The sequence below is a fragment of the Athene cunicularia genome (assembly GCF_003259725.1).
Source record: "Athene cunicularia isolate RWA chromosome 12 unlocalized genomic scaffold, athCun1 chr12_part1, whole genome shotgun sequence".
Lineage (NCBI taxonomy): Eukaryota > Metazoa > Chordata > Aves > Strigiformes > Strigidae > Athene > Athene cunicularia.
The window spans coordinates 12,009,355-12,032,895 of record NW_020799116.1 but is presented as its reverse complement, the minus strand read 5'-3'; the positions used below and the strand labels follow the sequence as shown (position 1 = coordinate 12,032,895).

At 45.7% G+C, this 23,541-nt stretch overlaps 1 protein-coding gene across 12 annotated transcripts in view; it reads right to left on the bottom strand.

The window, feature by feature from the left end:
- Positions 1 to 1,913: 1,913 nt before the first annotated feature.
- ITPR1 (inositol 1,4,5-trisphosphate receptor type 1) overlaps positions 1,914 to 23,541 on the bottom strand; it is a 182,818-nt gene continuing 161,190 nt past the window's right edge. For all 12 annotated transcript variants that reach the window (XM_026857342.1, XM_026857345.1, XM_026857344.1 and 9 more), the window contains 5 exons: positions 21,835 to 21,974; positions 20,383 to 20,548; positions 19,452 to 19,612; positions 8,043 to 8,204; positions 1,914 to 3,305 (listed from right to left, as the gene is read on the bottom strand). In XM_026857342.1, the coding sequence (XP_026713143.1) occupies positions 3,219 to 3,305; positions 8,043 to 8,204; positions 19,452 to 19,612; positions 20,383 to 20,548; positions 21,835 to 21,974 (716 nt within the window). In that variant the 3' untranslated portion in view covers positions 1,914 to 3,218. The remainder of the gene's footprint in view (positions 3,306 to 8,042; positions 8,205 to 19,451; positions 19,613 to 20,382; positions 20,549 to 21,834; positions 21,975 to 23,541) is intronic.

The following is a 23,541-nucleotide window of genomic DNA, read 5'->3' as shown; positions in this document are numbered from 1 at the left end:
CTTGAAGTTGCCAATTAACAGCACACACCAACCCCAGCACTTCTGACGGATTCCCCATGTTCAGTTCATTTCCAATGAGCCTGACAAATACAACTGCAAAAACCTCTCAGCAGCTCCAGGGGTGATGCTCAGCTTCCTAGGTCTTGGTCTAAAGAAACTAAAGGCATTGTTACAGATGCTAATCTCAGGTTTTGAAGGTTTTTTTTTCCACTTGAGAATCCACAAATTGTGAACTTTTTGTGATTGAGATACTCAGCTTTTGTGGAAAAGTATACCCAAAATGTGGCATTAAAGAGCCCTCATGCAGCTTTTCCTTGAGGTCAATGGCAAATTGTCATGAGGTGCCAGATCTTCCTCCAAAACGGGAAAACCCTTACACAGTCATTAACCTGGGAAGCTGCACGGTCAAAAATGCTGCCAGCCAGAAGAGAGTTTTCTCCATTCCTCACCTCCGCTGCCATGACCGTGGCAGGCAGAGGAGTTCAGCACATCCAGATCGATGCAACCAGAAAGAAAAAAAATCCAAAGAAATCTTGAAAACCAAATAGTGCAAGAAGAAAACTGTAAAAATGGGTGATGGTTATGCATGAAAGTTCATTGCAATAATGAATTGGCAGAAATGGATGAGCTGTTTGTTGATGGAGGGAAGGAAGGTGCCAGTAAGCTGGTTCTGTTGAGCAGGAGCTAATACAGCCGGAGAAAAAGCGTGGTCACGCAGACCCCCCCAAAGCCAACGCACCCGCCCCGTGCCGCGGCTCCGTGCTGCTCTCAGGGCGGAGGCTGTGCTTCGCTTCAGTCGCTGTGCTGCAGCTGTACCAGAGGGACAGAAAATCAACCACCGCTTTTTGCATCTCCCCTCATCTCTTGGGAAAGGACAACCACACGTGAAAACACCTGATTTTTACACAGCTGATTTTCACACGGATCACCGCACAGGCCGGGGTTTGTGCTTTTGCTGAAGTGCCTGGTGTTTTTGCCTTTTTAAGGTAAAGATGAAGCAACGTTGAGCATTTGTATGGATGCCCTCTTGAAGCGGCTGCTCTCCCAGGCTGTGCTGCAGCCTCCTCCCCCTCACCTGACTGGCGGAGATTCCGGGAAGCCTGACAAATTTGTGTGTGTCTGCTTATCCCTGGATGGCACGGAGGGAAGAAGTGAGTCAGATACATGTCTCTGCTGCTCAGAAAAAATGAAATCCTGCTCCTTCATTGCACAACGCCGATGGCTGTCGCATCCATCACGCTCCCTCTGCATACACCTTGCTGCAGAGGGGAGTAAGACAGATTTACCAGGATACGTATGGAAAGTACGCAGGATTAAAAAGTCACAATCTCAGCAATGAATCTCTGACTGGGAGCCTGCCGGTCAGGCTGCCTTCCCTCCCTCCCTCGCCCCTCGGCTGCGCTCGCTTTGACGTTTGGTGATGACCTGTGGCGGGGAGACGCACCCTTCTCAGACAGTTGTGCGCACTTACCAGATTAAAGATGATTAATTGTACCAGGTAGTTCCTGCTACATCTTAATCAAATACACATAATGAGCAACAACACTCCTGCACACACGATACTTGGGAGCTGGAGTGGGATGGTTTGTTTTGTTTTGTTTTGTTTTTTTTCCAATTCACACACTCCAGTTTGAGGGCAACAGGCCTAAAATATCAGTTTAAGGCTCTGTAGTACCCAAAATTGCAGTGATCGCAGTGAGGTTCCCGGGACACCAGTGCCTCTCACTGCCACAGGAGGAAGGATTTGCTCTGGTATTAAAAGACCAACTTCTGCCCCTGCTGCTCTTGGAAGGGGGAAAAGCACTGTCCTTACCTGCAACTTGGCTTTCCAGGGTGTGTGGGCAAGCACAGCAGCAAACACACCCCCACACCCCCTTGGAGCAGGGAGATAAACCACCAGCAGCCTCTGACTGTAGAGTATTTTGCATCATTTATTTAAATACCTATATTTATGCATTTACAAATTTTCATAGCTCTGTAGCTTTTTTTTTTCTTTTTTTGTAGACAGTATTGCAGAGAAGTTAGCTTCTGTAAAATGAGGTCCATGTATAAAACTATGCAATGGATTGGAGAAAAAAAACCCAACAAACCAAGTCGCCTTTCATACTCGCTAGAATCAGAAACCAAAGTAAGTGACTGAATGGAGGGGGAGAGAGAGAGGACGGGTGGGACAGACCAACCTCAAACCAGTGGCTCTCTCACAAGCATTACACATGTCAGTGCTCAGCTACAGTCCTAACGGGACAGTCGGTGCAATGCCTGTTTGCTACAGCTGTAGCAGGCACGTAGGTCTCTTAACGAAAAAATAAAAGGAAAGGATCCTACACTCTGAGAATGCAAAGCCTGGACAGCCTCGTGAGAGGTTTTAGGTGTCATGGCATGAAATGCCCGTAGGAGACTGCACCGACTCACCAGGAGCGCATCCTCATCTCAAGCTTCATTTTGCATAAAAAGTTCCCTTTAAGAAATCTTAGCATTTAAAAAACCTGGTATCTGAGCTCTTCTAGCCTCAATACTTTGAAGAAGTCACTTGAAAAATACCTCCTGCTTTCCTCATTTGGAAGCTTCAAAGTAATGTTTTGCTTTAATTGATACCAATTTAACAGCTCACGGATTCCCAGTGTTCTCTCTGGGAGGAAGAGGCAACAGTTATGGCATTGCAAGATATTTACACACATGGTACAAAAATGTCCAAGGGTATGAAAAATCACCAGTTACACAATTTTGCAGCAGCCTCATTTACACCTGTAATTTTATACCATTTATTACATTGTACTAACACACCAGATTCAAAGATGTGCACTCCCTTTAGGACATTCAGGAGTTACAAATATATTGTGATTGCATAATTCATATTGCACAATTGTATAAAAACATAAATACTAGCTATTCTATTTTTTTTTTTTTAAATACAAAATACATGTCACATAGTCAAATATTCTTTTCAAGTGCAATTCAGGTGCTCTCTTTAGTCCTTCCAAGAAAAAGGCAATTTTGATAGTTTTGGCACAAAGTTTAACCTCCATCCGTGCCAACGGTTCTAATTACAATACATATGCCCCAAACTTTATATAAGTAGCAGTCATATACATATAGTATAAAAACAGGTTATTTACAAAATGAACCGAACGTACACAGAAGCAGCCTCAGTGGTTGGATCTGAGCTCTGGGGGAGCGTTATTGGCGCTGTTGCGAGAGGGGTAAGTGACCCTTCTGACTTATGCCGGTTGCTGTGGGTTCACATTCATAGGCGGAGGGTGTCCTAGGAGACCGATGCGCTGTTTCTGCTTCCTCTGCTCCGTCATCTGGAAAATTGAAAAGTTTGCTCATTAGGCCTAGACGCTTCCCGTGCGTCAGCTCACTGAAGGACCCAGCGCTGCCTGTTGTGGTTAGTGTTTACTCTGAAACCCACTTTCTACACATAATGCTCCTCTGTCCACTGTGCCAAGCGCCAACAGATGAGAGGCAACTGCAGCCTGTCTCGTGCACTGATCGGGGACGTCCATGAACTTGCTCGGGAAGCTTGACTACTGTTTTGCAAGAAAATTGCTCGGGAGAGCCAGGCGGGCAGCACGAATTAGTGCAGAGAGCAGCTCGCAGGAACCTCCCCTGTCAGAAATTCTTTGTCACTGGTCCAACGTTCAAGGCAGACAAGACGCAGAGGACAGAAAAAAAGGGGCGAGCCCTCAAGTCAGCCTGGGAATACCCTTGTCTTTGCTGGAATAGACTCGAGTGCTCCTGCTCTCAGCAGGAGTGAGCCAACATCCCTCTCCATCTGCCAAAAGCCAAGACGCAAGGTTAACCACCTCACTGCCAGACAACCAAACCTTTGACAGCACTTCCCATCAGATAAAATAACATTCCTCCCAACTAGTGCAATCACGACCTGAAAATGGATCGTTGTTTTTTATTACTGACATTGAAAAATGGTCACAATCCAGTTCTCCACACCCTTTTTTTTCAAACCTTGGGAGGTTTCTGACAACTAGTGTAAGCCGACATGTCACGCAAGGACCAACTCTGGTGTGGGCAGGGTCTCCGGCAGCAAACAGCTGGATCACCAGAGGCTCCTCATGGCTCCCTCTGCCACCACATCTCTGCTTCAGAGGAGGCAGGGCGAGGGCTGGCTCGCAGCAGCTGTGCCAAGGAGGATGCCAGGGCAGCCCTTCGCCCTGGACCACTGGGGCGAGGGGAGCCCAACATCGCTCCTCAAGCACTCGGGCTCTACTGAGAGCCCCCACAACGTGCAAAACCACAACCACGCCATTGCACGCCTGTGCACTGAAAAACCTGTCCTGAAGGTGCATTCACCCCAAAAAGTCATCTTTCATTCAAGCGTAAGATACAATTGAGAGTATTTTTCTTCAAGAGAATTCAGGGAGTCCCCTGCAAGCTTTTCCTGTAACATCTCCATCCACAACCATTTAATTTTTTCAATTTTCAGGTACTTAATCCCAAATGTCAGCCAATAGGATTACGGAAGTAACTCCAGGAGAAGGGAGACAGCACATTTGCACATTCAGTTTATTTGTAGCACGCACCTGAATGTATTTGTCTATGCACTTGAACACATTTGTCTAAAGACTCCAGTTTTGGTGATGAATAGCCTTCCCATCTCTGGCACAGGGTGCCTGGCATGGTGGGGCAGCTGGCCAGTGGCCTACCCTAGGTCTGGAGCTCATTGTGGGGAAAGGAATTGGTCAAAACAGGCAATTCTGGGCAACCTTCAAAAGGCTCCTCCATGTCCCGTGGGCTGTACAGCACTGCACACACTGCTGGTTCCACTCGGGCTAGCTGGGTGTAATTACACTCGTTTAACCACTGGGGAAAGGACTGAAATACGGTAATTCCTCTTGAAACCATAATTAAACTCAACTGCAGCCCAGCGCCTTGCTCATCGGCTGGCCCAAGGGAGGCAGAACTGTTATTGTACCTTTCCAGGAAGATGACCGCAGCCTCACGAGGATGGGTCACACCTCCCAGTCCTCTGTGCCACATTTCTGGAAGTCTGTTTTCACAAAAGGCTCGTAACGCTTCACAGGCAAATGGGAGCAGGAGGAGAGGGGCCTTCCCATCGCTCTCTGGTCTCAGACACACAGACTACTCCCCTGCTGAACCAGCTGGGGCTTTTTTAAACTGCTTCTAAAGATAACCGACAAGTTGGAAAGGCAAAGAGGCAACGAGGACTTCATTTTAAAATTTACACTAATTAGTTTCAGTGAGCAAACTAAGAGCCGTGATTTCACACAGCCAATAAACTGATTCAGAAGACAAGTTAAATAAAAATGGAAAAAGATCAGTGAAAAGGGACTGTAATAGTTATTTTTCATGCTGTGTAGAAAAATGGATGGTGCACCCTGACACAGGTGTACACAGAAGATGTGCCTTTTAAAAAAAGGGAAGAATAAAGCAACCGAGTGTAAAGCAGAGAGAGAAATGCGATTGCAATGTCGATGCAGAACATTATTAATCCTGCAAGATGCGTAACGCTTGTCTGGAGGGCACAGAGCTGCAAGATAGAGCAACTTTAATCTCTATCACATTTACCTGGAGAGTGAATCTCTTGAAAAAGCTTTACAGCTGCAGCAACTGTACACCTGGGCCTAAAACGCAATCAGAGCTACGCACAGCGTGTTGCAAGGGAGCTGTCAGCCACTGGAATAATGCTGACAGGATGAAAAAATGAAACCAAGGGGCCTGAAGTTCATCTGAGTCAAGCTGGCCTCTCTGATAATCGTATGTAACTGCCCAGACGCAGGCTGCCTAGCTCCAAAGGTTACATGTGAGTTGGAGTTAACTCCGGGAACAGGAGCAGGGCACGTGTGGAGCGCAGGAGCACGATTCCGACCCGGGCACGATCCAGGCAACCTGCGCAGCGGCTCCAGCAGCGAGGCACGCTGGCGGCGACAGGTCAGGGGTCCCGTCCTGAGCGAGAAGCCAGCGTCTGTTAGAGACGCCTCACACTCACGGACATCAGAGGACGGCGCTGGGAAGGACTTCTGGATGATTACATCTAATCCCCTGCTATTGCAGACAATTATGTTGTCATCTTTTCGCACAGAATTAAAGTGATCAAGATTTTAATGGCTCTTGGTTCACTTCTTTGTGAAAGCATGCCCAGGCATGCTGGATTTCAGTTTCTAACAATTACAGTCTCCAGGACCCCAACGAGCTTGAAGAGCAAATGAATGAGAGGTTTTCCCTTTATTTAATTACAAGAAAATAAACACAAATAAAAGTTCCCTGAGTTAGTTCCTTTTCCTGGAGACAGTTCCTGATCAGGAGGAGGGATATACTGGTTTTGTCACATAATTGGAGCATCCTGCAACTTAAGCAGGGCCCTCAATAATGGTACTTAGGGGAATTCCTAAAAGCTATCGCAACATTAATGAAGCTGGTTTCCTCTTTTGCTTTTACAGTCAAATAGCTCTCTAAAAGCTAAATCCTTCATTCTTATTTTCACAAAGAGCGAGAAGGGTTTTTAGTGCTTGGTCAGCCAAGAGCTGCAAGCTTCAGAAATAAATGCATCCTGATCCAGAGCTGGCTGCGGCTGATGGAAAGACTCCTGGTGACTGAAGACCACTTTGTCAGACTCTTCAACAAGACGACGTAAGACACATGTTTCAAGATAATTGTATCCAGGCAAAACAGCAAAACCACTACCCAGCAAGTATTAAAACACAGACAAAAGAGCAACTGCCTCTATCCTCCATCCTCAAAACCAACTAGGGCAAGGGGGTCCATGGCACAGTGGCTGAAAACTAATTACAGCCAAGAGCAGCAAGGTTTGCTGCTCTTAATCCCACACATTAATCCCTTCCTTGTGCTCTGCGGGGTGTCGGGTAAAAGGGCCCAGCTCCATCAGAAATGCAGAGCGTGATCGGAAGGCAGGGAGCTGGGATCTGAGTCAATACTGGCTTCCAGAGACTCACATCTCCATGAAGATAACCGGCTTAGACACCTAGCCAACCCGGAGCAGGATGGGAAGCAGGAATCGGATTAGTATTGGAGAGAGTCGTGCCAGCTGCACTACGGTAGGCAGATCGCATCTGAAATGATAACGAACCAAATCTGTTGGCCATTTCTGCCCTGTGCGATTCCATCGACTGCCCTGGGATACCATCGTGTGCAAGTCCGCAATTCATTTTATCCAGTGCCAATATCTATATAAACTTAAGTAATTGAACCATCTGGCTCAGGTTATTAATCCATAAAGATAAGCAGATAGTCACTCTGCTGCCACAGACAGCTCTCACCAGGGCAGGCAAGAGCGTTTTCCCTTTCACTTCCAGTTAGGCTGTAATCCCTATGGACAACAGGGAATAAATCCCCGCTGCCTCTGTGGCTTTCACAAAGCCATTGCTGGGTTCGGCCTGGGAACACTCCCCATGATCCCCTCAAGCCAAACCAAAAGTTAAACACACGTCCTGAAACTCTCACTGCAGAAAAACTGGTGCACTGAAAAAACACCCAGAGGTTGATGTGCTGAGGAGCAGCAAAACATGCTGCAATGCAAAACATTTCTGTGGGTATGTCTTTCTGTGCTGCAGCTGAAAGCATGACAGCAGCCAAATTGTATCTGCATTATCAGCGCAGCGATAGCACGGAGGAGGCCAGGGCAAGCTAACCACTCAAGTATTTATCCAGTTTCTCAGTGGGTTTTGAGGTCCGTGCAGCAACACAGCGCTTCTATCAGTATCAAACCCTCTTGACTTAGAGGATCGTGCTACGGTCTTAGGGTTAAAACCTGTAACAACCACCACCACCTAAATATAGAGGGTGCCTGCACCAGCGGCGACTGATTGAAGTTAACTTCAGCTTTGATATTTTTAATGCAAGTTTTCCCTTTCTGGAGGTGCCACTTTGGACAACACTGGTTTGGTTAGTGCCACCAGGCAGGTCAGCTGGGGTACAGGGCTTCAGGACATTTTGTTTGTTCACTTCTTTCCTATACACAACCTACTTTAGAAAAACTTCACGGGGTTTGCAGAAGACACAGGGCTGTAAAACACCAGCTTTGTTCACAGCCAGCTCTCCCTTACCTGATCTTTAAGCTCTGACAGCTGGCCAGAGAGGTTGGTCACAAGCTTCATAGTGGACTCCAACTTCTCCTGCAAGTTCCTCAGCTCGTTCTGCTCTCCTTCCGAGTCGCTGCTCACAAGCGACATGGCCCGCATCCGGGGGAACCAGTCCAGGTTTCTCTCCTGAGAATCAGACACGAGTTCACAATTAGCGTTTGCCAAATTAAAACCTGCACTCGAGTGGCTGAGTGCAGACGGATCTTTAATGCCACGCGGGGACATTCCTCAGATACAAGCTCTGTACTTATTTGCATCTGCATCTTACTGCAAAGTTTGCAAAATCGCCTGCTAGAGGCAACGAGGCACTTCAGACATAACTACTGAAAATTAAGGCTGCTTATTGTTGGTTTTCCTTTCCAGCAACTCACTCTGCCCAGCCATTTCTTCCTCAGATACACTTCAGTGTAATACATGAACACTGGACATTAAATCAGCCCGGATTTCACATCTGGGCAAGCATTTTCTAGTGCTAGAAATCTGCTGCTTAGTCTTTTTAATTTCTTTTTGCTGAAGATTTTTCTGCTGATAAAGCTGGTTTGCTTTTTTGGTCAAGCAGTTTGGCTGTGCTTTCTAAGGAAAAAACCTATGTTCTACTTGGAAATAGTTGAAAATACTTCCTTTTTAATGAAAAAGAAAAAAGGAAAAAATACATATTCTGACCGAATAGTTCAGGCTAAAATGTGGGACATATTAAGTTGCAATGAATTGCTTATAATTAAGTTTTCGTTCATGCATACAAATTCTCTAATATTCCATGTTTAAGTTAAAGTCAGGAACTTCAGCGCACACGTGCTCTGTTTTATTAGTACGTACGCAGAGGCTCACACATACGCTCACGTACATGCCAGTGACATTAAAAATAAAAGCGGGAACGGAATAGAAAGCCACAAAAGAGGAGGAGGGGTGCATACCACATCTTGACACCTTATATTTCAAGACTGAACTGGTTTCCTATCTACTCCGGTTCTCTTCCCACGCTGGAGAGACTCTCTGAAGGGGAAGTTGAACTAACGCTGGATAGGGTAAGGATGCGTGTGCACTCTCATAGGTGCCACTGCAAGAACTGGTAACGTTATAAACGGACCAGATCAAACGGTAATAGGTTACCGGATTAACAGTGTCCCAAACCAGAGATCGATCAACATCACTGATTCACAGCGACCAAAGAACGCCCTGCTTCACAGGCCAGGCTCTTAGCTGGGCTCTCTCACTTAAACCTACAGCTTATTTCTGCAACACTGCAAACTCTTTGGCTTTTTGCCATTCCCTGCCTAAATCTCCAACTTGAACCTGCTCCCCATCTCTCTGCCCCCCCCTCCCCCCCTCACTCATTCCCAGGAGCATCCATCCTGTTTAGATCAAGGCTGTGCACCTCTACTGAGAGTTACAGTCACGTCCTTTCTGCAATTCAGATGCGATGCCAAGACTCATCATCTTAAATTAGTTGCTTCTGATCTGCCTGGAGTTTACTATTGCTGAGATTAAAGGCAGAAAGCAGGCCCTTTCCCATGCAGCGCACCACAGGATTCCCACATGATGCAAAACTGCCAGGAAGGCTTTTTTCTCCCGATCTCTGTTTACAGGGCAGATGGTTTCTGCTAGTAAAAGAAAAAATATATGTACAAAAAAATATGCCTTTATCAAGACAAGTGCCAAAATATTTTGGACTTTAGGAAACAACAGTCCACAATTAAAATTTAATAGTAGCAACAGGCAAGATTTCACTGCGTTCTTTCAGCTGTAGCAAAACCCTCGTTAGGGAAGAGAGGGCAAGCTCCTCACTTGTGCTCAGGTCCAGCACCTCCCCCGCAAATTATTTCCCCCCCACCCAGGGAAAACAAACCAAACCAACTGCTATTCCCTTCCCTGCTCTCCTCCAGGCAAGAGGTTTTCAAGGACAAGATAAATTAGACTAAAACACAGTTTATATTTGCAGGTTTGCCTGGGCTCTCAGGTCCACATCCTGAGGTTTCTAGGCAGATGCAACAGCAGAGCCCTGAAGCTCCTGCCCACTCCTTACTTGCTGTAGAAATATTGTTATTTTACTTGGTCCCAAAGAGGTGAGTTTTCTGAGCCCATCCCCAGAGTGCTCCCAAGCCCCATCCGTGTGAAGGATGAAGGGGACGAGGGGAGCAGGACCTGGAAACATCTTTCCCTAGCTGCAACATTTTATTGATGAATATCCCAACATATTTTCTGGCATTACTCTGCAATATAAGCTGTAGCTGCTGCAGAGGCTGCAACTTGATCACTGCAGGGAGAGAAGGTGACAGCCAGTCTCTGATGGTGAAATCACACCAGCAAGCACTGTAGCACTGACGGCTTCTGCAGGCTCATCACAAGTTTCACACTCACTGGCTTTCTGAAAGCCCCAGCTCTCCAAGTCACCCGAGTATGGGAAATCTTTGTTGTTTTTTTCAAGTGAAAGCCAAGTGCCTCTCTAGTACTCATGGCAATGGTGAAAGATTAAAAACAAAAATCCTCCGTGTGAACTCCACCAGCTGAGAAAGAAGGTAAGTGAAAAGGAGACAAGACTCATGGCCTGCTGAGCCGTGAGGATAGGACTCATTTTTGAGCCTGGAACTGGCAAATATCCCTGCTCAGTCCTGATCCATCTGTGAAAGAGTTAATAGGAGTACCTGGAAACTTTCTGTGCAGGGCCAGGCTTAGGGAAGGACCTATACACATCACTTTGCCAACCCTGTCACTGGGCTGAACCTGCGCTCCTGCTCAGGTTTCATGGAGCTTGTCAAACGCAAAGTTCACACCTAGAAGCATCCAGCTGCCACCCAGTAAAAAATAAGGGGACGTTCGAAGAGCCTGGGCAAAAACCCTGAGGTGAGGAGCTGTGGGGACAGATGTGCTGGTAGAATTGCATCAGTGCAGGTAAAATGAGCACCGGAGAACTCGCTGAGCTGGGACCTCTCTGGAGGGAGCAGCGGGGATGCTGCCAGCATGCAGGGGCACACCTCTTCCTCCTCCTCCTCCTCCTCTCTGCACTGGCAGTCCCGCACCCCTCTGCTCTGGCTTCGCATGGGAAACCTTCAGCCTGTTGCTACAACCTCCACCAGCACCGCAGAGAAGCTGGAGCACCTGGATGTGACCAGCCTGCTGAAACGCACGCTTCTGCCCGAACGCACTGCTGGTGTGGGGGGGAAGGCGTTGCGGGGGTGTTTTCTGTTGAATAAATAAATAACGATGCCTCAAGCAGAGACAGCGAAAACGGAAATAAGGAGGAATGCAGAAAGGTCAGTCACTGACGAGCCCGCTGGGCCGGCGTGCAGCAGCCAGCCCGGCTCCCAGCCCCACGCCTGCCAGCAGCGCTGCCTCTGCAGCGCGCTTCTGCGCGAGGCTGAATAAAAGATTTATATCGTCATGATCTAGTTTCTGCTGAACTTTAACTGAACACCGGGGCGCCTTTAAAGATGCAGCCTGCACTGGGGGTTTGGGAGGGTTTTAGAGGCACCAAGTGAGCTGTGAAGGGAAAGGCTGCCCTTTGATGCCTATTTCCCCGCCTGCCCCTCGTCCCGCCGCGCTCCCTCCCCGGCTGCTGGCACCTCGCATACCAACACAGTTATGCACTGTCTGCTGCGGTCCTCCTGCAAGCGCAGGCACCAGGATCCTGGGCTGCATCAGCTCCTTCTTCCCGTCACAGTCGCAGCTTCCTCTGCTTCAACAGATGAACTGACTGACTGACTAAAGCCACTGACGGAAGCTGGCTAACCACAAGCGCTGGGGTTTCGGGTTAGCTCTTTTCTAGGTAAAGTTGGAAAAGTCCCTCTTGTAAAACAAACATCATTAAATCTCAGACATGGGGGCGATGCTGACCGTCCACGATTGGAAATTTGAAAAAGAGGAAGCGGCGCTGCATGATGCAGATGCAATTCATTCTGAGAAGCGCCTGCTCCTCCCTGCTTCTGCCGAAGAGTTTATTCTAAGAAAGGTTTCTGAGGCAACCTCAACGCGAGCTGTGCCAAGAGATGCATTAGCTCTGCTCCTCGAGCAGGAGGCGGCCGCTAACGGCCAGGGACCACGGCTCGTCCTCGCTGCTGGTCACCCCGAGGAAGTCACCACTCTTCTGGGTCTCTGTTTACTCAGCCATCCCTGTGCCTAATATTTATGGGGTGCTGAAGGGCTAATTCAGTGCTCGTCAAAATAAACCCCTATAGCCTGCCATCAGAAGGCTGCCCAGCAGCCATTGTTTAGTAGGAGAAAGCAGCAGCAGCAAATTTCAGTTTCTGTCATTTGTTGTGAAAAATCATACCCATACAGCTAATAAAGAGCTCTGTGAAGCGCTTTGAAAATTATTTTTTATGTTTGTGGTGAGACGAAACTCCTCTTGGTTCTTTCTTGTGCTTCCTGGAAAAAGCCCCACGTCAGGTTCTCTCTCCCTTCTGCAAAGGGCTCGCCATCACTTCTTCCACACCAAGCCACACTTCTCCCCTCACCATGAACAGCAGCACTTGACAGCATCCCCCCTCCACACTAAGAAGATTTCCAAATCCTCAGACACACCATGACTTTAAACAGGAGGCTGGTGATATGAGGTTAACAGTATAATCATCTCCTTTTTCACTGTCACCACAGATTAAATGCCTAAGTGGCTTTTACACAGGTGCAGAGCAGAGAGCCTGGACAACAGTCACCATTTCCCAAGGTGGGAGGTGACGGTGTCGCTGGATGAAGTGATTCCCCCGTACGTCCCCGTGACAGCTCTGCTGTGGGTGACTCGAGCCGAGTGGTGAAGTTACACCACCAAGCATCACCCGGCTGGATGCGACCGAGGCAGAGGGCCACGGTGGGAAACCCTGAGGGTGATCTCCTTACTCCTGCCGAACGGCCAGTGCCGCTTCCCCGCAGCAACCTACTTCTGGCTGTTGAGCTCTACATTTAAAGTAGGACGTGTTACACCACGATCTGCTGGGCAGGACAGAATGATGAAGCATGCAAAGGCTGAACAAACAGCTGCTGGTGGCGATGTCACCCACCTCCTCTTGCACAACGCGTCCGGCACGGCCCGGGCGGCCCACGGAGCACCCTGTGGCACGGGGTCACGGGCTGACTCAGGCGGTGGCCACCTCGCCCCAGCCCTGGGCCACCTCCTCGGCACACACAGCCCCACGGGGCTTTTTTGGCCCAGCCGGTGTTGCAGACCGAGCGGTTTGTTTTCCCCAGCATGTCACTCTTGATGGTTTCCAGTTGGAAACCTTCCCAGTCCCTCCCAGGCAGGCACTGGCAGTGCCCCAGCAGCCAGGACACGGCACCCACCCTGCGAGCTGCTTTGGGATCCACCCGAACCCCAACACGTTATGCAAACAAACCATTAACACAGAATTGGGCTGAAGCCTTTGCTTCTGTTTTCACCTGCCCAGGCCCTTTTTCTGCCACATGCTGAGCCAGAGTGAAACCTTTCACTCGGCAGAGGGGGTGTAACCCAGTATTCCCAGCACGGATGCCTGCCCAGGTGATTTATCAGGGAAAACCAAGAACTCAGCCATGTAAGGTTAGCGCCAGCAAGAGGAGGGATTTTTTCTGAAGCACGCTGCAGGGCACGGCAGCTTGCACACCTCCGGAGGGGAGAGCACACTAATACTGCTGCTGCGTGGGGAAGACGAGGTTGACCAACCATTTCTCCCTGTGCAGCTTCTGGTTTGCACCTTAACACCTATGTCAAGGGTGGAACAAGTTGCTTCGCTATCTAAATGCAAAGCTGGGACCCAGGGCCTGTGACACAGTGTTTCCAGCAGCCAAGGGCCTTCTGCCAACCACACCTCTTGACTCTTCTAATGCCTCTGCTAATTTTTATTAACCCTGCAATTATATTGGCTAAATCTGGCAAGGTGTCTCAAGATGCAGCTTGTTTGGAAGGTACCACCAAACCAGGCACCATCAGCTCCAGTTCAGATCGCGACCTCCTCAGTCCTCCCCTCCCGGCCTGCACCCTGCGTCAGGACGACCAGGATCTCTGAAACCCATTTCTTCATCTGTAACCGAGCGACCACAAACAAGTTATTTGTACAGGCTGCTCTCTTCTGCATCTGCAGTTGGTTTGGTAGGTACAGACACAATAAATCTTTTCTATTTAACGTGACCCCAAAGTACAGGATTTCCAAGTACAAATCACACACACATGTAACAGTTACTAATACTTTCTCAGACTATACTTTCAGCTGTATACATGTTTTTCACCAATGCTGGAATCATTAAGCCCCTTTTGAAATGCCTCAGCTTTGAAGCATTTGGTCTGCCCCCTTCTTATTCCTACAGGTGCTGCAGTTCTGATCCAGCCTTGGCCATCTGCAACCAAGTTACGCCCGATGCAGGGCCTGGGGACACGGTAACCCTTCAAAGCCAGCATCATGTGAGCCTTGCGCAGGCTGTGAATCACACACTCCTCCTGACTTCCAGAGCCCAGCAACAATCATGGCTGGATGTTTAACTCCTGAGGAGAGGTTTCAAGTCAAACTTGCACTTTTGGGAGAAATGTAATTTTAAAAGAATTAATGAAATCTTGTCTTTGCTTAGGCTGAGGAAGCTGTGTCTTGGCAGAAGTTACAGGCTACACTGGACACTCAAAACAGTAATAAAAATTACCCTCCAACAGCACACAGCTCAAGACAAAAAGAAAAGCCCAATAGTACATTTTGATCTCCAGTTTTGTACGAAGAGGTTAATTAGGGCACAAAAGGAAACTTTTAGCTTTCATTTCCATTCCAAATTCCATCAAGGATATCTGCACCATCACTCCTATTTATAAATGTTTCATTTTCAAATGACAACACAATCCAGTTAAAGATTCAGGACTCAGCACTCTCAATCTGGACATGTGAGCTTGGGCAATCCCATACACCTCTCTACCCCACTTTTGTAATAAATGTTAATGACATGTATCCTGCTTGGTGCAACACTGGATTAAAAATCTGTGGAAACTGCAAGAGCTAGTTAGGAAGCTTTGTGCTAAAAACTTTCCCAAACAAGTCTTTATTTTTTAATATGCACATCTGCGTGCATAAAATCACCCACAGCCACGCGGCTCTTCCCCGCACTGATCAAATGCTGGCGTGAAGGTGTACATGCAAATCCTCCCGTCAGGGTGTGCAGCAGCTGTGCATGCAAATACTTGTCCATGCAAGTGACAGCACACTGCAGCTGCATGCACAACATGAATGCACAGAAAACCGAAGTGTATATGTGATATTGTATGCTTCGAGCTTCAGAGTAAGATTTTTTTAACGTATTTTAAATGCCTGCAAACAGCTGTTTATAGTAGACCTTTGCCAAGACTCAAGTGGCAGCTGTACTGATGGGGCTGCTGCTAGCAAGGCTGCCACAGCAACTGCAGGCAAATGCAGAAAAATTAAGAAGAAATTCTCAAGACAGGATGGGTAGATAAGACATTTAAATGAACTAATCTGGAGGGAGTTGCACGGAGTTCACGTTAGTCATTTGGGTGTGGATGTCAATGTCTGGCCAACACGATAAGTGGATCCCCCCACCTCCTACACACTCGGTCTTATTCAGACATCACCTGATCTTCCCTGGTGACTACAAAGCAACACAGCAGCTGAACCCTGTGCCTTTGTTCCTGGGAAACACAGGAGGCACCAGGCTTCCAGCTCTGCAGCACCATTAGCATACCTTCCAGATAAACACTTTTCAAAAGACATTGATCCATCTTGAAGCCTCACTATCTTAAGTGCACATCTGCAGTGATTTAGCTGGATGAACAGAAGTTAGGTCATCAGGAGGGCTTTATAAACACCAGGAATTAAAGGCCATCTCTGGCACTAGATGTTTTCTCACATCCTACAGTAATGTGTGTGCTACTAAACAGATATTAGGAGGTGGCTCAAGAATGCATTTCAAAGGTGAGCTGCTTCTGCATGCCATCTCCTGAAATCCACGAGGTTATCAACCTCGCCAGGGCTGGTGAGGACTTCAGGACAGCAGATGAGTCACGGCAGCAGCTCGGGTGTGTACCCAAGCTCAGCTTCTACATCAAACAGAACCAGCAACCCCTAGCAATTTCCCCCCTAGCACTGCTCTAGTGATTCCCAGCAAAGATTCTTAAGATATCCCGGTTTACATCACATATCACAGCAGGCACACGCTCACCTTACTGATGAAAGTGATTATTATCCGTATTTACAGGGAGAAAAGCTGGTGATGAATTCTAGGCCTCCTATCCACAGTCTGGGCTCGCAGCTACAAGACCACTGCAGCCCTGTTTCCCACGTGGGGGGACACAAACGTAATGGGCTCCACAAACTCGGGGGAGCTTGAGCAAAACCAACCTGAGGTCACAAGCACTAACAGACCCATAGCTGTACCAGACAAACCTTATGGAAGTACAAATCAGTGCTATCAGTACAGCATTCCAGATTTTGTCAGATCACCGGCTTTTGGAATGGTTATTTTGATCAGGCTTACTGTGTTCACGCTACTTCTAAACCTTAAACTCTGTTCTCAGGTTGAACTGTTGACTTCTTGCCACACACTGCATTTTAACTCGATGAGCTTCTATCTATGAAGAAATAAAAAAAATTCGCTAAAGAATTAGCCATTCATTTTCAAGGCTACAACTTTTTTAAGCTGGGTCAGATTCCTACAGGCTACAAGATGACTTCTACGGGCAAGATTCAGCTCTGCCACCTCCAGTAGGGTGGATATCCTTAAAATTGCCTTTCTACACACATTATTTTTAGACAAGAAAACATCAAAATTCAAGATCACTCTTAAAGCTTCTGAATATTCACTAACTGGCATAAGTGAAATTGTCCAGGATTCTTTTGATACCACAGTGCTTAAAATATCTTTCAAGCACTGTAGAAGCAGCACTGGATGCAACTCACAAGCTGATGGTGTATGTAATTTTAGTGTCCTGAATCCATGGTTTTGGGTTTGGTGATTTTTGGGGTTTTTTTTGGTTGGTGTTTTTTTGGTTGTTTGTTTTGTTTTTTTTTTTTTTTAACTAAATGGCAGAGTCAGTTTTTTAATTTTTTTTTTCCACTATTGCCAAAAGGCATAAATCCCAAAGTTTTCTAAAGATACTCTGTTGGGAGTCAGAGCAAAGGTGAAGCATATTTGAGGTGTATTCTGAGATCACAGTATGGTTTTGAGCACATTATGCTTCCTACCCTCAACTACTAAAAATGGGTATAAATTGCAGCTGAACAATGGTACCGCATAACAGCCCATGGAACAGACATACCCCATCTTTGTCATTATCAAAGATGTTAGAGTGCCACCTTCAGTCTGAAAATGTGGGGAGAAAATCCCTTTTAAATCTAACCATGACACAAGCAGGCTTTCCAGGAGAATCTGGGAGCTGCAGACATTAAGCAACCACAGGTTTCCATTCGTCCTCTGTATGAAGAACAAAATAAAACATCACCTCCCACGGGTGACTCTCAATCTTTGGAACCACTGACATGTTTAAGGCTTTTGCCTGTGCTTCTACATTCATGGGACAACGACAGAAGGCTTGAGTAAAAGATGAACATGCCCCAAGTTACTCCTAGGTACACCTTAGGCAAAAAAAATAAAAAGGATTTCTGACTCTTACAGAAGTATTTAAAACAGGTCTGGTAAAGAAATATATTCACCATGCTTTACACGCAGATTTTCTAGGGCAGCAAAGAATGTTTTCAATGTTAAAGGATGATGGAAAGAATTGCTTTTGATTTTCAGAGTAAGCTCTGACAGATCAGTCCTAAGGAACATGTTGACTGCAAAATGCCGCTGAGGACTAGAGCGTCAGGGCAGCAGCTGCCCCGGTCATGCCTGTGCTGGGTCGTGGCACACCACTGATGTGCAAATCAAATTTACTTCTTATTCCATGGCTCGTACGGTTACACCACGCTTTCAACAGCATGGCAGTGAGACCCTGCTGTTAGTTCGCAATTTAAAACTGGCTCATGAAATGCAAAAAACCACCAACTACAAGACATATTCCAAACCTCTACCTAGAGTGCAGTTATATAAAACTGCATCTGTATGAGACACTTGGTCTATGCATAATTTATCCATATTCCCATTCAATACAGAGTAATTTGCCCTTGCTGACACTTCTATGAAAGGGAATTCTAATAGAAGTTCTCCAGTTTTTGCATTTATTGCAAACATATCCCATAACTAGTTTTTGGTTCTTATCTAATTTGAATTGTTAATCTGAAATAATAATTTGTTAATAAATTGTTTGTTAACTGAAACTTTTTTTAAAAACTAGCTTTAACTCAACACAAACGGTGCTTCCCCCTAAAGTAATGCTTGTTGTAGTGGGGTAAAAAAAGGGAGCAATATAATCAGTCGGACCAGAAAGCAGCAGTGATGTACTAAGTTATCTCGCTGTGCTAATCCTGTATCAGGTGACTGCTCACAAGATTTCTTTAAGCCCTCATTACAGAGGCAGAGATCCCGAACTAGAACATACATTGTAGTGACCCCAAAGTAACATGTTTAACCTCAGAGATCTTGGTGGGATTTACACACTGACCGGGCCATGACAGATTGCCCACTTAAAGGTAGGTTGTGCCTCTGCAGCAAAAAAAAAAAACACCCTAGAGACAAATAATCAAAGTATCCTGCTATTTATTTGCCTGAAGGCAAATGAAGAAATAATTGAAATGTTGTAAATCAGAAGGAGCCTTTGCTAACCAGCCAGAAGACACACAAATTAATAACCGGGGTTTAAGGATCTAATTCCAGGAGCTCTGAACCTGCAGCTTGGCAGGGACGAGCCTTTTAATTCTCTCATTAAAAGGCCTGACAATTGAATAGATATTAATTTTAGTTTCTTACAATATTAAGCTAAAATCATATGACAACAAATCCTACAAGTCAGTTTAAGATATTTATACTGGGATGGGTTATAAGCTGTTTGTTGTGCTTCAGACACTTCCACTGGCTTGAAAATATTCTCCCTTAAACATCAGTTTTCAAACCAGACTAGCTCCTCTTGACCTGACTGAAAGCCCCGGAGCCCACCCAGCTGTCACGGCTGGCTCTGGCAAACACACGGCAGCGGGTCAGAGGTGAGAAGGTGCAGGTACGCAGGCGCCGATCGCTGTGTGACTGCGGCGTGGCAGCACACGTCGGCTCCCACCACTGCCCCTGCCTGCACCATCCCCCTGCAGCGTGCTGCCATCAAGACAACGTCTTTTATCAAGTTACCTGGCCAAGAACATCTTAAGTATATTCTCTTTAGAAGAAGCTTCTAAAAGGGAAGGCATTGGATTGAGCCTATTACTGTAGAAAAAGTCTCACTTCAAGTTTTTGACGACAGAATAAATAAAATACAGATCACTATATTTACCAAATATGCCAGTAGATTGGTCTATCTAGGAAAAAAAGGCAAAACTCCAAACTCACCTTGATCATTTCTGCCACATAACTTTCTGGTCCTGTATATTCTGTTGAATCTTTTACTTTCACTAACACAATAAAGCACAAATAATGCCACATATTGTGCTCTTCTTTAATGTGCTCTTCAAATGTGACTGTCTTGTTATCAAACTTATCTCTTTCCAAACCTACAAGAGTGACACATATACAACCCTTAGTATTTACAAACTGGTACTAAGAAAATGAGCTCTAAAAACAAAACCTGTTTCTACAGTCTGCTGCACTAAACAGTCACAATCATTCTTAAATGAACACTGAGTAAAGGGATAAAGTCTCCAAGAAATGGTCACAATGCAGCAAGAAGGGGGCAGAAGGCATAACAAGCACTGCTCATACTGATACATAACAGAAAACTTTCAGTTAAAAAAAGGTAGCTACCTTGTATGCAATCAGTTTGTTGGATTTCGTAACGCACCTCCTATTTTTAGGCAAAACGATACCAAAAGCAACACTTGCTTTGCAGCAGACTTCCAAAGGTTACTTCTGTCAGTCTGTGTGTTATGCAACTTCTGCATGACCATGTCATTAAACCACACTGGCCCTGAAGGCTCGGCAGATTAATTCCCACTCTACTGATGGGAAACACTTTCACAGCCACTACTCAACAGTCTGCACCTTTGGAAAAAACAACCGTTTATAAAAATCTCTCCCATTCCAGTAGGAAACAAATCTTTGAAGCAGAAGAGAAACATAAACTAAGGATTTTAGGGAAAAATGGTATATTGAGCATACACTCCCCATCTCTTCCTGCTGCCAAGCTCCTATGCACGTGGTACCCAAGAATATCAGCTAGCTGAGGAATGCAAGGTAGGATCCGCCAGTAACACAAGACTCCTGTTTCATGCGAGTTTGCAGCTATCTGACTTTGACTTATTTTTAAGTGTGTTTCTACACTTACCACAAATAAAGCAAGTTGTTTTTAAGATTTCTTCTTTCTTCTGTTTTTCACTCCTTAGATCAGCAAAAGTGTCAATGATCACACCAAAAATCAGGTTAAGGACAATAATGATGACCATGAAGAAGAATAACAGATCATATATCACTCTAGCAGCAAAGAGAGGTTCCTGCAAGATACGTATTTTGATCATTAACAACTCAAATACATGCACATCTCGCCCTCACCATGCCTTTCTCAGTTCAGCAACAGACTACACTGCCCCACAACCCCTCCTTTTAGAATCTCCATTTCTGATGCTCTCCAATGATAACCTACAGCTCAAAACATTAAGTGAAACTAAAATGCTTACTGGAAGAAAAGCCAAATTAGTCAGCTACCAGCACGCGATCTCTGCGGAGTCGCTCTTTCTCCTTAATGTGTCCAAGTCTGTCCTCTTCTCTTTCACACACGCTGAAATTTGTTCTCACCCCTGCCCTGCAAGCCCATCCAAACTCTATCCTTGTATTAATCAGCTCTGTATCAATACAGTTCCAGACCAGAAAGTCTTCTCCTGGAATTTAGGAGTATTAATTTATTTTATGCTAACAACCATGTACGTGGACATCAGATTGGGCTTCCCAGTACCCATTTCTTATTTATTGCAGGCCTAAATACACAAATAACCCCCATTTTCAGAATCATCCTGCCAGTTGGGTGCCAAACTTTTATTAAGAATTGTGTAACTTTTAAACCATTGTAAGCTGAAAATAAGGCTAAATATTAGAACACACTTTGAAACTGCAGACAATACAGAGAAGCAATCACTGACCAAGACTGCTCCATCAGCCCCTAAGGTGGTTTTGGGGAATGACATGAGGGAGAACAGCTTAAGACTCAAACAGGTATTATGAAAAGTTCCTGCTGCTTTGCCTGGTCCTGGCTTTCTGATGATGGCTCCAAACAACCACCCTCCTTCCTTCCCACAGTCCCAGCCTCCAGCCTGCCTCGGTCCCTGTCCCCTCACCCATTCCCTGTTTCACACACCTTACCTAGCGACGCTCCCCACAGAAACTCATGCCACTAGCATGGTATCAGCTCTCACCACATTTTCATTCTGCTACCTCATGTTACTCTCTCACCAGCTTGTACTCATCTTACTACTTCAGATCCTGAACTCCCAAAGTACAGACTGTTGGCTATCCCATCTCTGTTCCTTTGGGCCCCATTTTGGACAGCCCTCAAGCTAAAAAGTCCCTAGAAAACGGATGGGTAGATGCTTGTTTGAACTGGCTGCTGTTTAGTCTCATTCTACAGAGATTTAACTACACGACACAGAGAGAAACTGTGGTCCCTTTTAGTTGCAATGTATCCTACATCTCTTTAAAGGGAGTGTATATGCATTTTCCCCAGCAGAATTAGATCCCCAGCCCTACATGGTTATCACTCTTCCGCCCCCATTCAGTGATAATTTACCTCTTTGGATGGTTTCCTGAGCACATCACCTACTCCACCCCCACTCCTCAGCCCATGACTCAGTACAGTAACAATGCACATCAGCAATGTCTCGCACGTATGCTCTTTATTCTCTTCCTCCATTTCTTCAGCAATCAGTTCTATTAACACAGCAAGCAAAGACATGTTTCAAAGGCAAGAAGATCAGTTTTAAATAATTCTCTCCATTCTCTGCTGGTTATGCTATCTCTCCCGTTTGAAAAAACTGCCAGATTTCCGACCAGTGCTGCAAACCCCCTTAGTTCTTGCGAAGAGCCAACTGTGGGAGTGGGTCTCTGCTCTGGCTCCAGCCTGCCCTTCCCGCCCCACCAGCAGAGTTTTCTTGTGTGCTTGTACTGCTGTCTTTGACTTGGTTAAATCTCTCTTTCCATTTCTGTTAGCATGCATAGCTCAGATCACCAGATGCCTGTTTATACAGAATCATAGCTTTTTGACAGCTCAGAGGACAAAGTGTTGCCTCTTACACTCTCCCTTGGTGCCTAACAGATTGCACAGCCTTTGGGCTGCACTCAAAATGGCAACTTCGACTCGTATTTTTCAAATGGCTAAAATATCACTGCTTATGGAAACAGCATTTTACTGAAAAAGTAACACACTTTTTTTGACCCCTCTCCATTTGGCGGAAGCCTCCAACTTCACTGTTTCAGTTGCAGAACTGCTAAAATTAATTACCTAATCTCATATACTCTCCCTGTACACATTAAAAGGCTCATGACTTTCATTTCATCATAAAAATGCTCATGAGCGGATCCCACCTTCCCACAGACAGCCTTAGAAAGGCCCAAATCCCCGTGCAATCCAGAAATAGCCAAAACCCAAGATGGCAGAGAAATGGCCAAAGATTTGGGCATCATTAATATCCCCGGCCACATAAGACCCTCGTATCAGGTTGATTATTTACGACATAAAACCATCTCTGGAGTTTCCCTTTCTGCAGCCAGAGTGTATAAAGACAAAGCAGCACACTCCTCCTAGAGCAGAATAAAGCAGCTGTTCTTGTATCAGTGTTGAATCTCAGCTGATCAAAGAGGACACTTGAACAAAACAGAGCCATATCCTCTTGCGAGCAGGGGCTCGTGGCCATTATTGACCTTTGAAACATCTGACCATATAAATGCTCCACTTCTAAGAGAAATAGTGATGTTCTGTCTGGCTTTCACAGCCAGCATCATAAATCTCCAAGAAGTAAATTACATTTTCTAGAAAATAAACCTGAAATATATCAATACCCAATCTGAGGATGGCGATTACGCTGCAAGTAATATCTTGCAGGCACTTTTTCGATCTCAAAACCCCCCAAACCTACCCTGTTGAGTTAATCCATTGAGTACTTCCTGCCATGATATTAAAAAGTTTCCTTAGCTAGATAGAATAATAGCTGACAATAAACAAAGTTTTGCTCGGTATTTCACAGGGTATTATCCTCTGAAAACACATTTAATAGCCTAATATTTTAAAATAATAAACTTTGCAAAGAAGTAAACTGCATCACTTCCTTCTCAAATTGATAAGGTAGAAAATTTAGGAATATGACGGTGGTTTATCCAAGTGCATTTTATAAGTTTTTCTATTTAATAACTTCATGTAATAAAATTGGCCCAAATTAATCCTTTTTCAAGTTAGATACCGATAGCTTTGTTCCCCAATTTATTGAACGGAAATTTTTAA